The sequence below is a fragment of the Amphiura filiformis genome, unplaced genomic scaffold (assembly GCF_039555335.1).
Source record: "Amphiura filiformis unplaced genomic scaffold, Afil_fr2py scaffold_44, whole genome shotgun sequence".
In the NCBI taxonomy this organism is placed as follows: domain Eukaryota; kingdom Metazoa; phylum Echinodermata; class Ophiuroidea; order Amphilepidida; family Amphiuridae; genus Amphiura; species Amphiura filiformis.
In genome coordinates, this window is record NW_027305508.1 from 130,616 (window position 1) to 146,998 (window position 16,383).

General features: G+C 35.6%; 2 protein-coding genes across 6 annotated transcripts in view; one reads left to right on the forward strand and one right to left on the reverse strand.

Annotated features, from left to right (window-relative positions):
• Nucleotides 1–7,386, forward strand: part of LOC140144177 (uncharacterized) — a 47,635-nt gene extending 40,249 nt beyond the window's left edge. For 2 of the 3 annotated variants that reach the window (XM_072166002.1, XM_072166001.1), the window contains exons 4-6: nt 4,069–4,191; nt 4,654–4,773; nt 6,882–7,386. In XM_072166002.1, coding sequence (XP_072022103.1) covers nt 4,075–4,191; nt 4,654–4,773; nt 6,882–7,055 — 411 coding nt within the window. In that variant the 5' untranslated portion in view covers nt 4,069–4,074 and the 3' untranslated portion in view covers nt 7,056–7,386. Of the gene's footprint in view, nt 1–2,579; nt 2,656–4,068; nt 4,192–4,653; nt 4,774–6,881 lie in introns of those variants that run through there. The other variant, XM_072166000.1, reaches the window with a different exon arrangement.
• A 955-nt stretch (nt 7,387–8,341) lies between these two features.
• Nucleotides 8,342–16,383, reverse strand: part of LOC140144178 (uncharacterized) — a 60,707-nt gene continuing 52,665 nt past the window's right edge. For all 3 annotated transcript variants that reach the window (XM_072166005.1, XM_072166003.1, XM_072166004.1), the window contains 2 exons: nt 13,209–13,271; nt 8,342–10,493 (listed from right to left, as the gene is read on the reverse strand). In XM_072166005.1, the coding sequence (XP_072022106.1) occupies nt 13,266–13,271 (6 nt within the window). In that variant the 3' untranslated portion in view covers nt 8,342–10,493; nt 13,209–13,265. The remainder of the gene's footprint in view (nt 10,494–13,208; nt 13,272–16,383) is intronic.

The window sequence follows — 16,383 nt, forward strand, 5'->3', positions numbered from 1 at the left end:
AAATTTAGTCAAAGAATTTTAACGAAATAAGCCCATATAATTTATTTGTTACTTTTTTCATCATTCATGCTAGGCTTAATAATTTCTTTATACATAGGCCTATAAAAAAAAAAATGAAGGCCTATACAGCAAGGGATTTTCTATTTTTTAATATTACTGTAATTTACGTTTGATTAAGGAGTGGAACTTTTTATTTATTTATTTATTTATTTATTAAGGCCCTATTTATTTATTTATTTTAATTTATTATTATTTTATAATTAATTATATATTATTATTATTATTATTATTTAAAAAAAAATGGTAAACAGTAAGGGACCGTTCACAAACACTTGTAAGGGGGCCTGATGCAAAAAATTTTATCGCGAAAAACTTTCCCCCCCCCTTTACAGACCTCGAAAATTTCATGGCACCCCTTTTTGACATGAAAATTATCGGTCAACCCCATAGAAAAGCATATAAACTCAATTTTCCCAGAATTCTCCCCTTCGTGCATCAGGCCCCCATTACAAATGTTTGTGAACGGTCCCTAAACTCACTTCAAAAGATCCAAAGGCAAACTAAACTGAGCCTCTTTCAGGGCTACATTTTCTTCCAAAACAGAAATGACTTCAATAATAAGAAATCAAGTAACAATAAAGTAAGAAAGTAAGAAATAAACAAAAAGGCATAAAATAACCGAGAAAAATAAGTAATTGCAAGTAGGCCTTATAGCAAAAGCAAGTCCCATCACACATCAATTTCGCCCAAATTAATGACACTTGACAAAATCCATAATAAGCCCATCGGTAGGCCCATTCCCTAAAATAAAATTGTTATTTTATAAAAGTTATCATCTAGGAATGTTTTATATTCATGCATGAGATGCACTTTTCAATCTTTGAAGCAGCCAAACCTCCTCTTTTTTGGGGACACCCTTTTTATAATTACCGAGTTTATTATTATGCATGTACAAGGAACACATTTTGGTCAAAATTAACATGATAAAATGCATATTCTTTGTTGTAGGCCTACATGGTGTAAAAAATATAAATTGCTTTTTATTTATTTATTTATTTATTAACACATCAATTTCGCCCAAATTAATGACACTTGACAAAATCCATAAGCCCATCGGTAGGCCCATTCCCTAAAATAAAATTGTTATTTTATAAAGATATCATCTAGGAATGTTTTATATTCATGCATGAGATATGCACTTTTCAATCTTTGAAGTAGCCAAACCTCTTTTTTCGGGACACTCCCTTTTTATAATTACCGAGTTTATTATTAGGGCCTATACATGTACAAGGAACACATTTTGGTCAAAATTAAATGCATATTCTTTGTTGTAGGCCTATATGGTGTAAAAAATATTAATTGCTTTTTATTTATTTATTTATTTATCTACTGATGTGAGGCATGGCCTGGTTTTGAAATAATGGACACTCTGCGAAGCCGGATTTCAATTGGACTTTCAAAATTTGTGATTTTTGACCAAAATTGTAGAAGTTATGTTAATAAATCTCTTCTTTTTTTTCAGATGACTTTACACAACAAGTTGAAGACGAAGACAGAACGTATGACGACATACTGAAGAAAGTGCAGAAGATAGAGAATAATCAACAGTAAATTATGAGCAACCTAAAACAAATCACTGAACAGATGAGTGCACAGAGGTGCATGATGGAGGCCTTCCTGAAGGAGTCGTTTCAGTTCAAAAAGTCTGACATTTACGTAAGCATTATTATCATTTTTTAAGTCTCCTAACACCAACTCTTACGGCCGTCATCTTTAACCTATAATCTTAAACATATATCTTCAACATTAATTATAACACCGAAATTTGGTAAAACTGCGCCCGATTATCCCTGGATTGTGTTATTTATAGCGCCATCATAATATGTACTTACATTTGTTTGAAAGGGGATTTTAGAGAAAATGGGCTCAAATATTAAAGTCAGTGCACATTATGTTTCAACTCTTTTTTGAGGCAATTCACCTTAAACACAAATTTCTAAAAGGTGACATTGTGATACTGTTGTAAATTCCAACCCCGACTATTAAGGGGAGGTGCATAATTATGTGCTCAAAAAAAAGGGGGGAGGTTTTGGCACATCAAAAGGGACAAAGATTTTTGGCAAGGCCAAAGGGGGTGGGGGTGGCAATCGATTTTTGGCAGACAACTTTTAGAATTCACCACCCCGGGATACACATAAATATTGCACAACCACTACAAACGGCCAATTGATGAGCGGGCCGACCCAAGATTGTGTAAAATTGAAATTAATCCCCTCTCATTTTTGTATTTGCATAAAGGGTCAAAACCGAGTAATTGGAATTGAAAAATCGACAAAAGGAGTATCATAAAACCATTCCGTATTTAAATTCATAAAGGCAGTCCTTTAAAGTTTCATTAGGAATATGGCAACTTGATCAAAACTTGGAACTTCACATCTCACATCTTTCAATAATGACCATGGCTTTCATATGGGTAACTTATGTTATTTAGGTGCAGTTTAATACTCTCGAGACGAATGCTATTTTCAATTAATTTGTTAAACATTTTCTTTTAAACGTTTTTTCTTTGTAAATTAGGAGAGTGTTATGAAGATAGTGCGGAGACGATACATCGGCGTGAGCAGGATCAATTTGGGTTTTGATAGAGAACACCATGTAAGTCTGCAAATACTCGATTACGTTTGTCCAAAAACATCGGTCTGAATTATGTGTCATTATTATTATTATGTCAGAATTCAACATTTCATTATTTCGTTTCTGGCAGGGAGGGAGTGGGTCGGCTGAGAAACGAAACTAGTTACGTTTATAGGACGTCATCGATCTTTTGGTTTGTTCCCTAAGGATGTTTCATTCAATAATTCCTAAACTTTGGGTCCCGGGGGGGGGGCACTCAACTTAAATTTTGGTAGGGGTGTGCGGCGCGGAGCGCCGAACTTTGAGAACTAAGAACTGATTTTCGGGCAAAATAGGGGCTTGAAGAACTGAAATTAGGGCCAAATTATAGGCTGTTGAGCTAAAAATTTCTAAATTATTTCCAAATTTGAGCTTAAAGAGCTACAATTGTCAGAGTTTGAGGCTCAAAGAACTGGAGCAGATCCAAATGTGGGGCTTAAGGAACTGCCGGAGAGCCTGAAAAAGGACCCTTGAGCGCCGCACATACCCGTACCACCTTAACATGTGAGTGCCCCCCCGGGCTTTGGGTAAAGGGGACAACCAAAACAAGAGCACCCATGGTGCTGTAGCTCATTGTTTCCTGATGTATAATTAGCATCATGGTATTGTACAATTTCATAAGTTTACTATTAGTTGCCATAAACATTTTAACTGGGCATTTGCTGGTCCGGGGGAAACCAACTTTGGAGGGACGTGTATGTAGGGCTGTTAAGCCTTTTCAGCATCGCTGTTTTAAAGACCCCCCATATTTTTTTACAAACACATGCTCTGTCACCCGAAGACCACCTATTTTTCCGTTTGATCTGTCACCCAAAGAAATTTGAAATAATTTAGAACTAGAAATTCCATTTTCGAGGTTTCTGTGGCGCTGTTTTGGTTCTCACCCAAATATTCCATTTTAAAAAAGGTCATGTTCTCACCCAATAACCCCATATTTTTACATTTTGCTTTCACCGAATGCCAAAAATCATCTCACCCAATGACCCCATATTTTTTACACTTTGCTCTCACCGAATGCCCTTTAGTGCGAAAGTGACAGCCCAACACCTATATCCATTTCAAATTGAAGTGCCCCCCCGGTGAACATGCTGGTATAACCTTTAAATGAAAACTAAAATATAATTATGTTAACTTGATTGCTAACAGGTTACATTGCACTCTGGGTTCACAGCACTCAAATAATAGATATATATAAAAAACAATGTGATTGCAATACATATTATGAATTGTTTTATTTTTGAATTGCAGGAATAGAAATTGCCAAGTTTTCATAATAAACAATAACATACTGGAGAACATGGTACTTTTTACATGTATTTACATGATACATCATTAAAGAAAATTGTGATTGTACAATGTAGAAATCATTTTATTTTTAAAATCATATTTTGACAGGAAAGAATGAAAAGCATCATCACGCAGTCGACAAACCCATGCCCTAAAGATCATGTGCTCAACGCAAGCTTACAACATGAGAGGGAGGTGATGCGTAACTGGCGGAATGAAGAATTAAAGAAAGTAAATATAGACTTGCCATAACTCGATTTTTAGTGAGCGATTTTCAACTCGTCATAGACCCTCGCTGTGAATCTTCAAAATTTGGCCATCTAATCAGCCAATTCAGCATTTAATAGATTCTGTACACCCTCTAAGTGGAAAAATTCGCAAAATTTAGCACCCTTCATGCGAATTTCAAAATCTAAATACCATTTTTTAGATAGCCCGTATTTGATAATGATTGCACTGAAATAAATAGTATTTGTGAAATTCGACCACTCGACCAGTATTTGTGCTAGCAAGTGATTTAGCAACCTTATAAAGTTTAGACAGCATCATTTTGTACAATTTCACAAACAAGATAAATGATACCAGAGATGATACACATTTATTAACCTTTAAATGTGGAGTAGACATTTACCTATGCCAGAATATATATCACCATTTATATTTACCGGTAATTATTATTTAATTAATTTTCAGTACAAAACATCCAAGGAGCCATCGGCAGAGGTGAACGAGAAGGTCATGAAGATGATCTCCCTGCCAGCTCAAGAAAGAGATGAGCTGGCAGGTGAGATGCACCGCCAGTTGACACTTGGCGTGAGTATAATCAGAGAAGATGTAATAAAGAGGAGGTTGATCAAGCTATCCTCAAACAAAATATGTGTGAGACCGCTCACTCAAAGTAAATGATGAATCACCCTATTTAGCTGCTTTACAATAGAATACCACAATAGGGTTTGAACCCGGGATGGGTGTGATACACAAGTTGCAGCTAACTGCTTTTAGGGATAGGTCAGTGTGTGCATGTCATCATGCCATACACACCATGCATGCAGACCCTGTCATCTTGTCAGATTTCAGAAAAAATATGACTGAAGTTCCATGGCAAATTATAATTTTTGCTACTTGTTGCCACTTTCAGACTCTATTATTTATGATAAAGAATGTTATCAATTATCAGAATATCTTTATTAGGTTGGCAGGAAATGACAGGAAAATACATAAAATAATAAAATAGAAATGATCAACAATCATCACCTCTCTAAAAAAAATCCTAAAAATTTCTTCTTTAGAAGTTTATATATTTACAAAAAACGGTGGATTTGGGGGAAACTTTTACAGCACTCGATTTCTTTCTTGTATTATCCACATGTGGTATCCCATCCAAGCAGCAGGTCCTTAACACACGCGTTTCATACTTTTTAACAAATTCTCTATAGAAACATTGGAAATATTTTCAATTCTGAAGTGAAAATTGGTCAACCATGGGCGGTCACACACATAACATCATAGGATATTTCAAGTGGATGTCTAACTACTTGAGAATAAAGGACTATGAATAGATGCGACAGGATTACCTACGGGATTATCTCAAGGATATAATTCCGTTGACCCTCCTCTTTATTACATCTTCTCTGGTATAATTATTACAGTGGTGTGCCAAAATGCCATTGTCATATTTGATTTAATCATCAATTGGCATTGACAATTTGCCACTTTTTACAAATAATTATATGTACTAATACTACTACACATTTGTAAATAAATGTTCGGCTACCATCAGACAGTTCATTATACTGGGGTTCATCTTAAGTTATAGTAGTGAAATAGTGCATATTTTGTTGTGCAAAGTCAGGACAAAGTGCTCACAAAGATTATACATGCACACATACAAGTGTGGTTTGCACTAAGTGTCGATACCATTTGCGTGGTCAGAGGGAGCAAAGGGGGGACAGCTTAACCTGTGAAAAGTCTTGCCCTTCTTCTCACCACTCCCCCGTGTGAGATGTTTTTTGTACTTTTTAGTCAGTTTTGACAATTCTGGTCATACCCGTAAAAGTTTGATGCTCCCCCTTTCCATTCTAAATTATGAATTGCATTATAGTAACATTGGAATGTCAATAATTATTTTATATTTACTTATTAGTACAAATAAGTACAAATTCAATTCAATTCAAATTTTATTTATACACGGAAAGGCCCAGATCAGCCCTTGAGCTGGTCTTCCCTGGGGCCGTGAGTGTGACCCTTCGCCCGGATGTCGCTAAACTTGTTTTTCCGCTACAGTGAAAATTGGCTTGAAAGGTCATTCCGATTAAATTTTTAAAGATTTGAAATGATTTATGTTTTCTTATACTAGTCCAAGTTTCATTGCAAAATATAGAGTAGAAACAAGTAAAACACCTAATTTTCTGAAGCTTGTCGTTCTAAAAATATTCCTAAAATTGAGTAAAAAGTGTTTCAGAGTGTCGAAATAATCTTGAAATTTGTCCACTGCTACGAAAAATTCTCTCGTTCGAGTGCCGCCATGTTTGGTATTGCCGGAAAGTTTGGTTGTAATAGCATGTATGGAAGGTAATGGTTGCTATGGTCAAAAATTGGCAAATTTTTGAACCCCTGATTTTAAACTGTGTTTTCTCGGTTTCGCGTTTTGAAACTGTGACACCTTTGAACGACCATAACTTTACTTCTAGATATGCTATGAAGCTGGTTGAAGTGTTTTTTTAAAGCTTATGGTATGGCCTTTGTAAGTATGCCAAAACCTCAAAATGGTCTAGGGGCGACATCCGGGCTCAGTTGTGGCGTGGGGTCACAAATATCAAGATAACACATATAATGTACATGGTAGTCGGAGATGATTCACATACAATCTTACATACATATATTTACCAATTTGTTATACTCTTGTTTGTATCTTAATGCAGAGACTATACTACTGGAAGATATGGGTGAACTTGCCTAACAGGTCACAGGAGGGATTTTGGCGCTCCTTTTACTTTTGGCGAAGCTCCAATAATCTTACTCAGGGAAATATGGATGAAGCGATGTGGGAGAGAATATCAACAGAGGAGGAGGCGCTAAGAGTTAAATTGATGTAATCATTTTTCACAATAGTATGAGCAATTAAAATCAATACACTCCCTATAGAATACTTGACTTTTATCTCCCACACAGCAGGCAGTGTAGATAAAAATTGGAGTCATCTTTTAAGGCCTCAGATAGCGATGTTTATTCATATTTTTCATGGGACCTGAGAGAACATCGTATATTATATCAATGTACATTATGAATACGATGGATAATTGTATTTTTTGCCATTTGCCATAATGATTAAAAATGGTAATTTTTGAAATATTATCAATCTAATGACATGTATTTTAAGTGTATGTAGCTGGGATGAAATGCTGTCCATCATATTAAAATTTTGATCCTTGGCATTGAAGAAATAGTTTTTTGTCACCAAAACACAACAAAAAAGTATGTTTTTTTTGTGCAGAATTGTATTGCATCAATATGAAAGGAACAATTTTTCAACTGATGGTTAAAAGTCAAATTTTTCAACTGATGGTTAGCTTTTCATCCCAAATTCCCAACTATATACACTTTAAGTACACATCATTGGATTTATATAGAGTTCACATCGAGGACTGTAAAATATATATATATAAAATAGCAAATTACAATACTTTGCCATAAAATTTGTATTATAACAAGAATATCAAAAATTCTAAATTAAGGACATTCATCGAATGAGCTATCAGGTCCCAGTAAAAAATGTTCACATGTAGCTTTCTGATTCCTTAAGGTTGGTCTGAACCCTGGAATTATGAAAACTTTCGGGCCTCATAACTGCTAAATTATTAGTCCAAACAATATAAAAGTATACATTTTTAGAATGGAAATGACTTGATGAATTCATCTGTGAGGTAAAATTTGAGCAAAAATGATCAATTTTGGAGAAAATCCCAAAAAACGGGTTTTTTGGCCCTAATTTTCGTGCAACGTAACAAAAAAATTGTTTGGCCAAAAAATTTTTTTATTAATTTTTAAAAACTAGATAAAAATATCTATGGACCGTTTTTTCATTTTTTTTAATTTTGAACAACTTCACCAAAAATATTTGAAATTTGGGCGAAAATCATGCTTTTTATGATTTTTTGAAAATTTTGCATTTTTGACCATTTTTGGTGCAAATTTCTCAAAGTTGGTCAAAATTCAAAAAAATGAAAAAACGTTCCCTAGATATTTTTATCTAGTTTTTAAAAATGAATAAAAAAAATTTTGTGGCCAAACAATTTTTTTGTTACGCTATACTAAAATTTGGGCCAAAAACCCGTTTTTGGGATTTTCTCCAAAATGAGCATTTTGGCCCAAATTAGACCTCACAGATGAATTTAGCAAGTCATTTCCAATCTAAAAATGTATACTTTTATATTATTTAGACTAATAATTTAGCAGTTATGAAGCCCGAAAGTTTCCATAATTCCAGGGTTAAGACCACCCTTAAGGTAATTCCATTTGAAATTTACAACCCCTGTGTGGAATTTCATGTCTGACACAGTGGGTGTATGGATTTCAACTGTAACTACCCCGGTAGTATATGTATGTCCATTTCTAATTATTCATATTATATTAGCATTTCAATCCATTGTCACTCTTCCGGGGGTATTATGCAGTTGTCAATTGCAGTACGTGACCCCAGTACTAGAGAGGGATGTAATTTTGGAAACTGTTTTGTAACGTCCTAGACCCTTTCGAGATGCATTACATCCCAGTATGAGTCCTGGCTATGACTTGGCAGTGCGGGGACACAATGCGCTGTTACATCACAGGCTAAGTCCTAGCTATTAAGTCCCCGCTCTTGGACGAGTTCTGGGGGTATGCATTGTAATGGACAGGCGCAATTTAAAACTGGTTGGGTGACAAACATCAGTTCTTGGCCTCTTAATGCTTGGACGGTGCTTCTACATGTAGACATGATATCTAAATAATACTGGTAAATGATAGAATACCACAGAATTAAAACCAGAGAACCAGGACTCGACCGCCATCTTGATACAGGCATGGAGTAAAAATTGGGGATATTCATGTTCCCTCGGAATGCGCTCGAGGCATTCGTTGTCATGCAGGCGCGACATGGATGATGGGCAAATTTGAGAGACGCACTTGATGAGACGCATAATTGGTTTCGTTCGTCTCCGCGCACTGTCTTCAAGGACCCGAATACCCCCAATTTTCTCCCCATAGCCGAGGGCGCGATTGTACGTGGCGGAATAGGGAGCCCCGGTTCTCCTTCTCTAATTCTGTGTAGAATACACATACTTCTACTCCAAAAGTTAACTTACAAACTTTAAAAGTTTTACGTTTTCTATAATGAATAACCGTCATGAGAATTATGTAATTCGTTTCCAAAAGTTTTCAATTTGGACCATTGCTACCTCAACATAGACAGACTGCTAATGTTATCATGGATTTGGAGTACCATTTTAAAATATGTATCTTGGATCTTTGTACACAACGAGCTAATAGTCAACTAGTTGAATTTGTGTAAATATTTGTAAATTAACTGGCCTCAAAAAGAAACTTATAATTTTTCACAAGGTCATAATTATCTTAAAATCCTCTCCATAAAAATGAACAAAAATTACACACAGGATTACTTCAATACTCTACTCTAAACACTGGTCAGTAACCAAGCAGTTGTCCAACTGACACAACAGCAATATGCACCGACATGGAACACCTTCCTGGACCAAATTCACAGCCCAACAGATTTCTATTGCTGGATTCCAATTATTCGCTTTTACATGAACAAAATTACACACAGGATTACTTCAATACTCTACTCTAAACACATGTCAGTAACCAAGCAGTTGTCCAACTGACACAACAGTAAAATGCACTGACACAGAACAGCTTCCGGGACCACATTCACAGGCGAATAATTGGATCCCAGCAATAGAAATCTGTTGGGCTGTGAATTTGGTCCAGGAAGGTGTTCCATGTCAGTGCATTTTGCTGTTGTGTCAGTTGGACAACTCAGTGTTTGGTTACTGACTAGTGTTTAGAGTAGAGTATTGAAGTAATCATGTGTGCAATTTATGTTCATTTTTATGGAGAGGATTTTAAGATAATTATGACTTTGTGAAAAATAAGTTTCTTTTTGAGGCCAGTTTATAATGTTATTTCCTTGTTTAGCAAATGAATGGCCACATATTGAAAATAGATACTTCCGATCAATATTCTCTACTGGTGCATCACATACAATAGTGGTGATTAATCTTGATTCAAGCCAGTATCCACCCAAAGCCACATAAAATGTCTTTCTTGTGTGATCAGATTGAGTAGATAGAAAGCTATGCGACACGGAAATAAACAGGTCGCTGTGATTAAAAAATTAACCGCAGTCAAGGGACGTACATCGGTACGTATGCAATTGTCAAAATCTGTGCCAGCTGGGGTGATCCGCTGGATGTAGTATTACTCTTCCCTATATATTCATATCGGTTGCAGTGGATCCATTTTGAAGAGCACACCTGAAAATAGATAATGCAAATATAATTGTTGAGTAGAAGTGTTTGAATGTTGTTTCACACAGCTAATATTTGAATTAAGATATGTGATACTGATGTACACTCCTCAACGTAATTAAAGGATCAAAAACAAAACATTTCATCCAGATTATCTTGACCATACTTATACCTAATTGAAGTAACTTTTTATATTATGTGGCCTTGATCATGCCCTACTAAACAATGTAAAAAGTCTCCTCAAGACTGTTTCATCTGCTATTTAAAATATCTTGTAAGATAATTTTGCTTTTGAAAAATATTGAAGGAAATTGTTTGATCCTTTAATTACTTTGAAGAGTGTATATTGATGATGGTACATTGTACATTTATACTATAAATATATTTTCCGTCCATTTAACAGGTATCCTTGTTAATCATATGTAAATTGTCTAATATTAATAAGTTTGTTCAATTCTTGAATTAAGAATTCTATTATTTAATTGATAAAACTATTTTGGAACCACAGTGGCTTTTGTAAGATTGGTGATACCAATGTTCAATATGGAAATACAAAATATTTTTTAAAAAACCATGCACACCTCTAATCAGAGCAATTTGAGATGAAATACGACAGAAATAAAATACGGTATATTTATTAAAAAACAAAAATAGTTGGAAAATGTTTTTGGTATCTTAAATCAGGGATATGATATAAGCTGTACGAGATGTGATATTGCTTCTTACTGTGGTTTAGCATAACTTTTCTTTGTTTTTAGCCATGGTAATTTTTGGTATTTATTTTATCTGAAAACTCTTAAAAGGCATACTTGAGAGACAACTTTTATTTTGGGATGGGGTGGAGGGTTAATTGAATACAGAGATAAAAAGAACAATTTGCATCTGACGTCATTTGTCAATCACACTCAAGAACGGTTTGTTTACAAGTGTCTTGGTGATGAGTTGCTGAACACGACAGTACAACCAGGTGCCTTATTACTCAAGCAATCGATGTTGTAATTTATATATTTAACTTGTGACTTTAAGAAATCAAGCTAGGTAATATTGTTAGTTAGCAGGCATCCACTTTTGGTCAGTTCATAAATAGTGATTTATGCTACCTACAATACATGGTCAGAGCTTTGGCACAGTATTCGAATGAACTGACATGACCATGTACAATAATTAAATACATTAACAGCCTATACAGGTTAGCAAGTAAATGCCTTTGTTCTTTTCATAATGTGTTGAGCAATTATAAATTAATAAATTATATAAATAACTTACTGTGAAAATACTATTTTGGACTGGTACTTGCATTATTCTGTATCTTTCTATCTTTACTAACATGAAAGTTGAGGGTAAAACATAAGGACATGTAGAATGTGCGATGCGTAAACAACAGCGAAATTTGCACATTTTGGGTATAATTTTGTATTTAGAGCAAACAGTTAATTTTAGGATTTTCATAAAAAAAACTTTTTAATAAAATCAAAGAATTCATAATGATCTGCAATACAATCCATGTAAAAAAAATAGACCATCATAAAAAATTGCAAACAATTTTTTGAAAAAAATAGTAAAATTTTTAAAAATATGATCACATTTGGGGAAAAAAATCATGCATTTTGGGGAAAAAAGCGCAAATTTCGCATTTCCAAAGACTGGCGCCCGCATTTTGCACTGTGCCTAGAAAAACAGTTACTCTCATTAGGCAAAGTAAATAAAAAATAATGTGTATTATTATCATCCGCGCTCACCTGATTTTCTGAGATTTTATGGCCTCCAGTTTTTTTGATATTGTTGGGAAAACCTTCGCATTTAATTGTTGTTAATCTATAGTAGAGAATAATGAATATCACATGAGAAAATTTTGGCCATATGGGGACAGGAGCCCCCTTAATCAATTTCAAAATGGTTAAAGTCCAATAGGAAAAGTGCAGCAAAAAAGGCTCGTCTCCCTCCACAATAAGATCCTTTGCCTCCATAAATCATGTTTGGTACACCCCCAATATGATGACCCACACTACGCCACTGCACCAAAATTGCAAGGTCTCTAAACCCTCGCAATCTGAAATTTAAAAAAAGAGCCTCATCGTTTTCTTGTCCGATGCTGAAAACAGCAAGGAATGTCGATTTTATGTGAAAAGTGCTGTATTTTGTCAATTCAGAAACAGGTGGGGATGTGAAACTTATTTAGAATTTTATGGGGCCTAATTACTGACATCAGATATTCTTATTCAATGGGTGCGTCTTGTAAAGAATTCACGTAATTTGATTGGTTTTCTGGTGTATAATATCTCACAATAGTTGATAGTGATATAGTCAGGGCGCGCGCCGCCACGCAACGGCGGCACGCTTGTTGCTCCTCAATGATCGCGCGATAATGCGTTCGCGTAATACACGTCTTGAGAACTAAGAACGCGATTCAAGCGGCTTAGATGTTCGTGATGGTTTCGTTCATTTAAAACAACGGGATGTCCTCACAAAAGTAACTTTATTTTTTTCAGAAAAAAGGCAGTTTTTCTCGCAAAAATTACATTAAAACTGAATAAGAATGAGAATAAAAGATAGGATTTAGTCTTTTGCCTATCCAATATCGTGTCATAATGGATGGGCTGGTCAATATTTTTATCAGCATCCACTACTCAAAATATTGGCCAGCCCATCCATTATGACACAATATTGGATAGGCAAGCAAAAGACAAAAATCGTATCATTTATTCTCTAACTGAAACTCACCATCGATTTGTAACTAATCTGCCAGCCTCCTATGATTACCCTGCATACTGGTCACTTTCATTTCTGTTGGATAAAAATTGTATAAAACTTTCATTACCGGGTACTAGAACATCTATTTCTAAATTGTTATTCTACCGAGAAAATGAACATTGAAATAAAGGCCGTTGAAGTTTAAAGTGGTCACATTTTGTACTTTGATCGAAGATCACAGGAGAATGCTGCATTTCTCGTTTTTCTACCTTACATACATTACGTGAACTGACAGGGTTGTTAAGTTAGGCGGTCAAAACCTGTTTTGTCCACAAAGCGGTTAAAACCAGGTTAAAACCGGTCAAAACCTGGTTTAAACCGGTCAAAACTGGTCAATACTAAGAATGCGATTCCACATAAGACATAAATGCTGTGACTGTGATGGAAAAGAAACTTCTTGCAATTACATAGTTTTGTTAATGACTTCAATGCTAATTGGGTTTTGATAAGTCAAATTAACTAAATTAACAAAGGGAACACTTTGCTCGAGATCTCATAATCTCATAAACTATAGCTGTTCTACAGTCTGCACACACTATACTGGGTCAACAATTTTTATAATAATACCAAATTCCATTTCATTTGGGTATTTTAGATTTAAAGCATATCTTATACTATACTGCTGACTTAATTAATATTACTTTTTAATTATTTATGTTACCAAATCATACCATGGATCCTCAAAAAATTATTCTAATTATTAATTAAGTCCAATTTAATAAAAAGAAGAAAAATGCAAAGTTTATTTTGTATAGGTTATCTTGGAAGTTGACATCCTAAAAACAATGGTAAACAAGAACAATTTATAGGCAAATTTTCTACTTTCTTGCTAGCTGGCTAGCAGTAATTCGTAAACTAAATGTTAAAATGTAGTTTTACATTACAGGCCTACTGTATACATCATGATGTACCGGTAGTCATATAGGCCTAGTGTCACAGTCACTTCAGCATATTCAGAATGCTATTAACTCAAATTATGTAATCACTAAATGTTCCTTTCTGTTCACATATTTATGAGCTTGGGTTGTACAATGTATTAGGAAGTTATTTGTCTTGAATTAGTGCATTAATTGGTGACTTTAAAATACCAGAATAGGTTTTGACCATTTTTGACCAGTTTTTAGTGGTCAAAACTGCCCGGTTTAAACCAGGTTTAAACCGGTTTTAACCGGGCGGTTAAAACCGGGCGGTTTTAACCTAACAACCCTGCGTGAACATCGGGTAAATCCACAGCCCCTTGAAAAGTTTGGGCGAAATCTATCTTGATATTAAATCGGGGAAAGAACTTGAAAAAAATTTTATCAGCTAAAACAGAGCCATTTTTTTTTAAATCAGTGCTTCCGTGGTGCTTCCATAAGATGCGCCGTCACATGCATGCACATAAGCGTTGCGTATGCGTAGTGTATCTATGCGTTGACGAATTGAGCGACTTGAGGCTGAAAAAATGTTTTTTTCCCTGCAAGCAATCCAGAATTTCCCTTCAGTTTTACCAAATTTCCCTCCAGTATTACATATTTCCCTTTATTTATTTCTTGATTTTTTTGGTCAAAAACCAAAAATTTCCCGGCAATGAGCTTCCTGTATTGCCCACTTTTTCCTGCCACGTATAATAAGCGCGACTACAAAACGCGATATGTCGTTGCGCGTGTACCCCGATGGTAAAACAAAGATTTTCTTTCCGTTTAAATTCCGGGAATATTAAGTGAAATAAAATCCATAAAATAGAGCAGTTAGAGTTAACAAATCTGGATTTTCTTTCATTGTATTTATTATAAAAAAAACCAAAGTAAATAGATTTCAAAAAAGCTCAATTTCAGGAAAGAAACAATGTCTAGAGGGCAACACAGCCATGTTAAACAAATAACCATGAATTTACACCCCTAGAATTCCTTCGAGGCAAGCCGATATATCGATCACTCAAACGCTTTGCCCAAGCGGCAGCATCGCTCATTCATGTACAGTCGTTAGGAGTTCAACTTCAATTCCAAGTCAATTATGACGTATGAGAACAATTCAAGATACAATTTTTACAATATCATGCAGAACAGCAATATTTGCTTTCAAAGTCATGCCGCTGATAAAAGTGTAAGCAACATGACGACGAGTCACACCACTCAGCGACAGAAAGTATGAAACCAGCATATATTTTCATGATCATGGCCCGGGGATCATGGTGGTCATGTGTCGTCAATCCCCTCGTCATTCACTCACTGTCACTAGTGTCAGTGTCACTGTCATGATCATCATGTCAATTGTATGGAGCGGGTATATAAACACCAAAGGCCCGATGTCAAAGGCCAAAGCTCACACATTCAATGACGATGTGTGTAATGATCAAATGATGATACATGATTTAATAATATTTACGTTACTAATATTCATGAAATAAGCTTATCAATGTTAATGAATCATAATCCGACCGAGGATCGAGAATCTGAATGCATTGCAGTGTTTAGCCCAGTTCGTGCGTGCATCATAATCGAGACCAAAATTCGTTACATATCACTTCTAAAATGAAATCTTTACAACACGTACAACACAAGAGTCAAGATGTTGATTTTTGTGGTCAACTACCGCTTTAAATAGCCACATTTCTGCGCTGAACTTGCCATGCTTGTTGACGATGTCCCACCACCAGCATGCGCCATTTATTTACATTCGCTAGGTCACAGTCAGGTCGAGGTGGCGCCCGACCAATTTTGACTGGACTCGGAGAGGGTGAACGACCCGATTTCGCGGCGTAGTCACCTCGAAGTCGACTTCTGGGTACCGAGCAGGTGACGAATGGGTCCAATAGCTACCAAAGTCATTTTGACGTGACTATATTCTGTGGACCATCATAGGAATCTACTCGATGGTGTACATAATGAGTTACCGATCGCGGTATCCAGTAGGTAACATATAGGAGGCCAGCAGGAGTGGTCACTGTGTGATGACACTGCTGCAAAGTACACTACTGCCTTGTTTCCGATGCAGTCACTCTCCTGGAGTGACTCCGTCGGCCACCATAGGGTAGGTTATCATGGAGTGACGGCGGTAGTGACTTCAGAGTTCCAGTGCGATGTAGTCACTCTGTCGCCAGGAATTTTGCAGTGTAGTGATGTAGCATTATTAATTACCACAGCGATAAGTGAAAACTACTTTT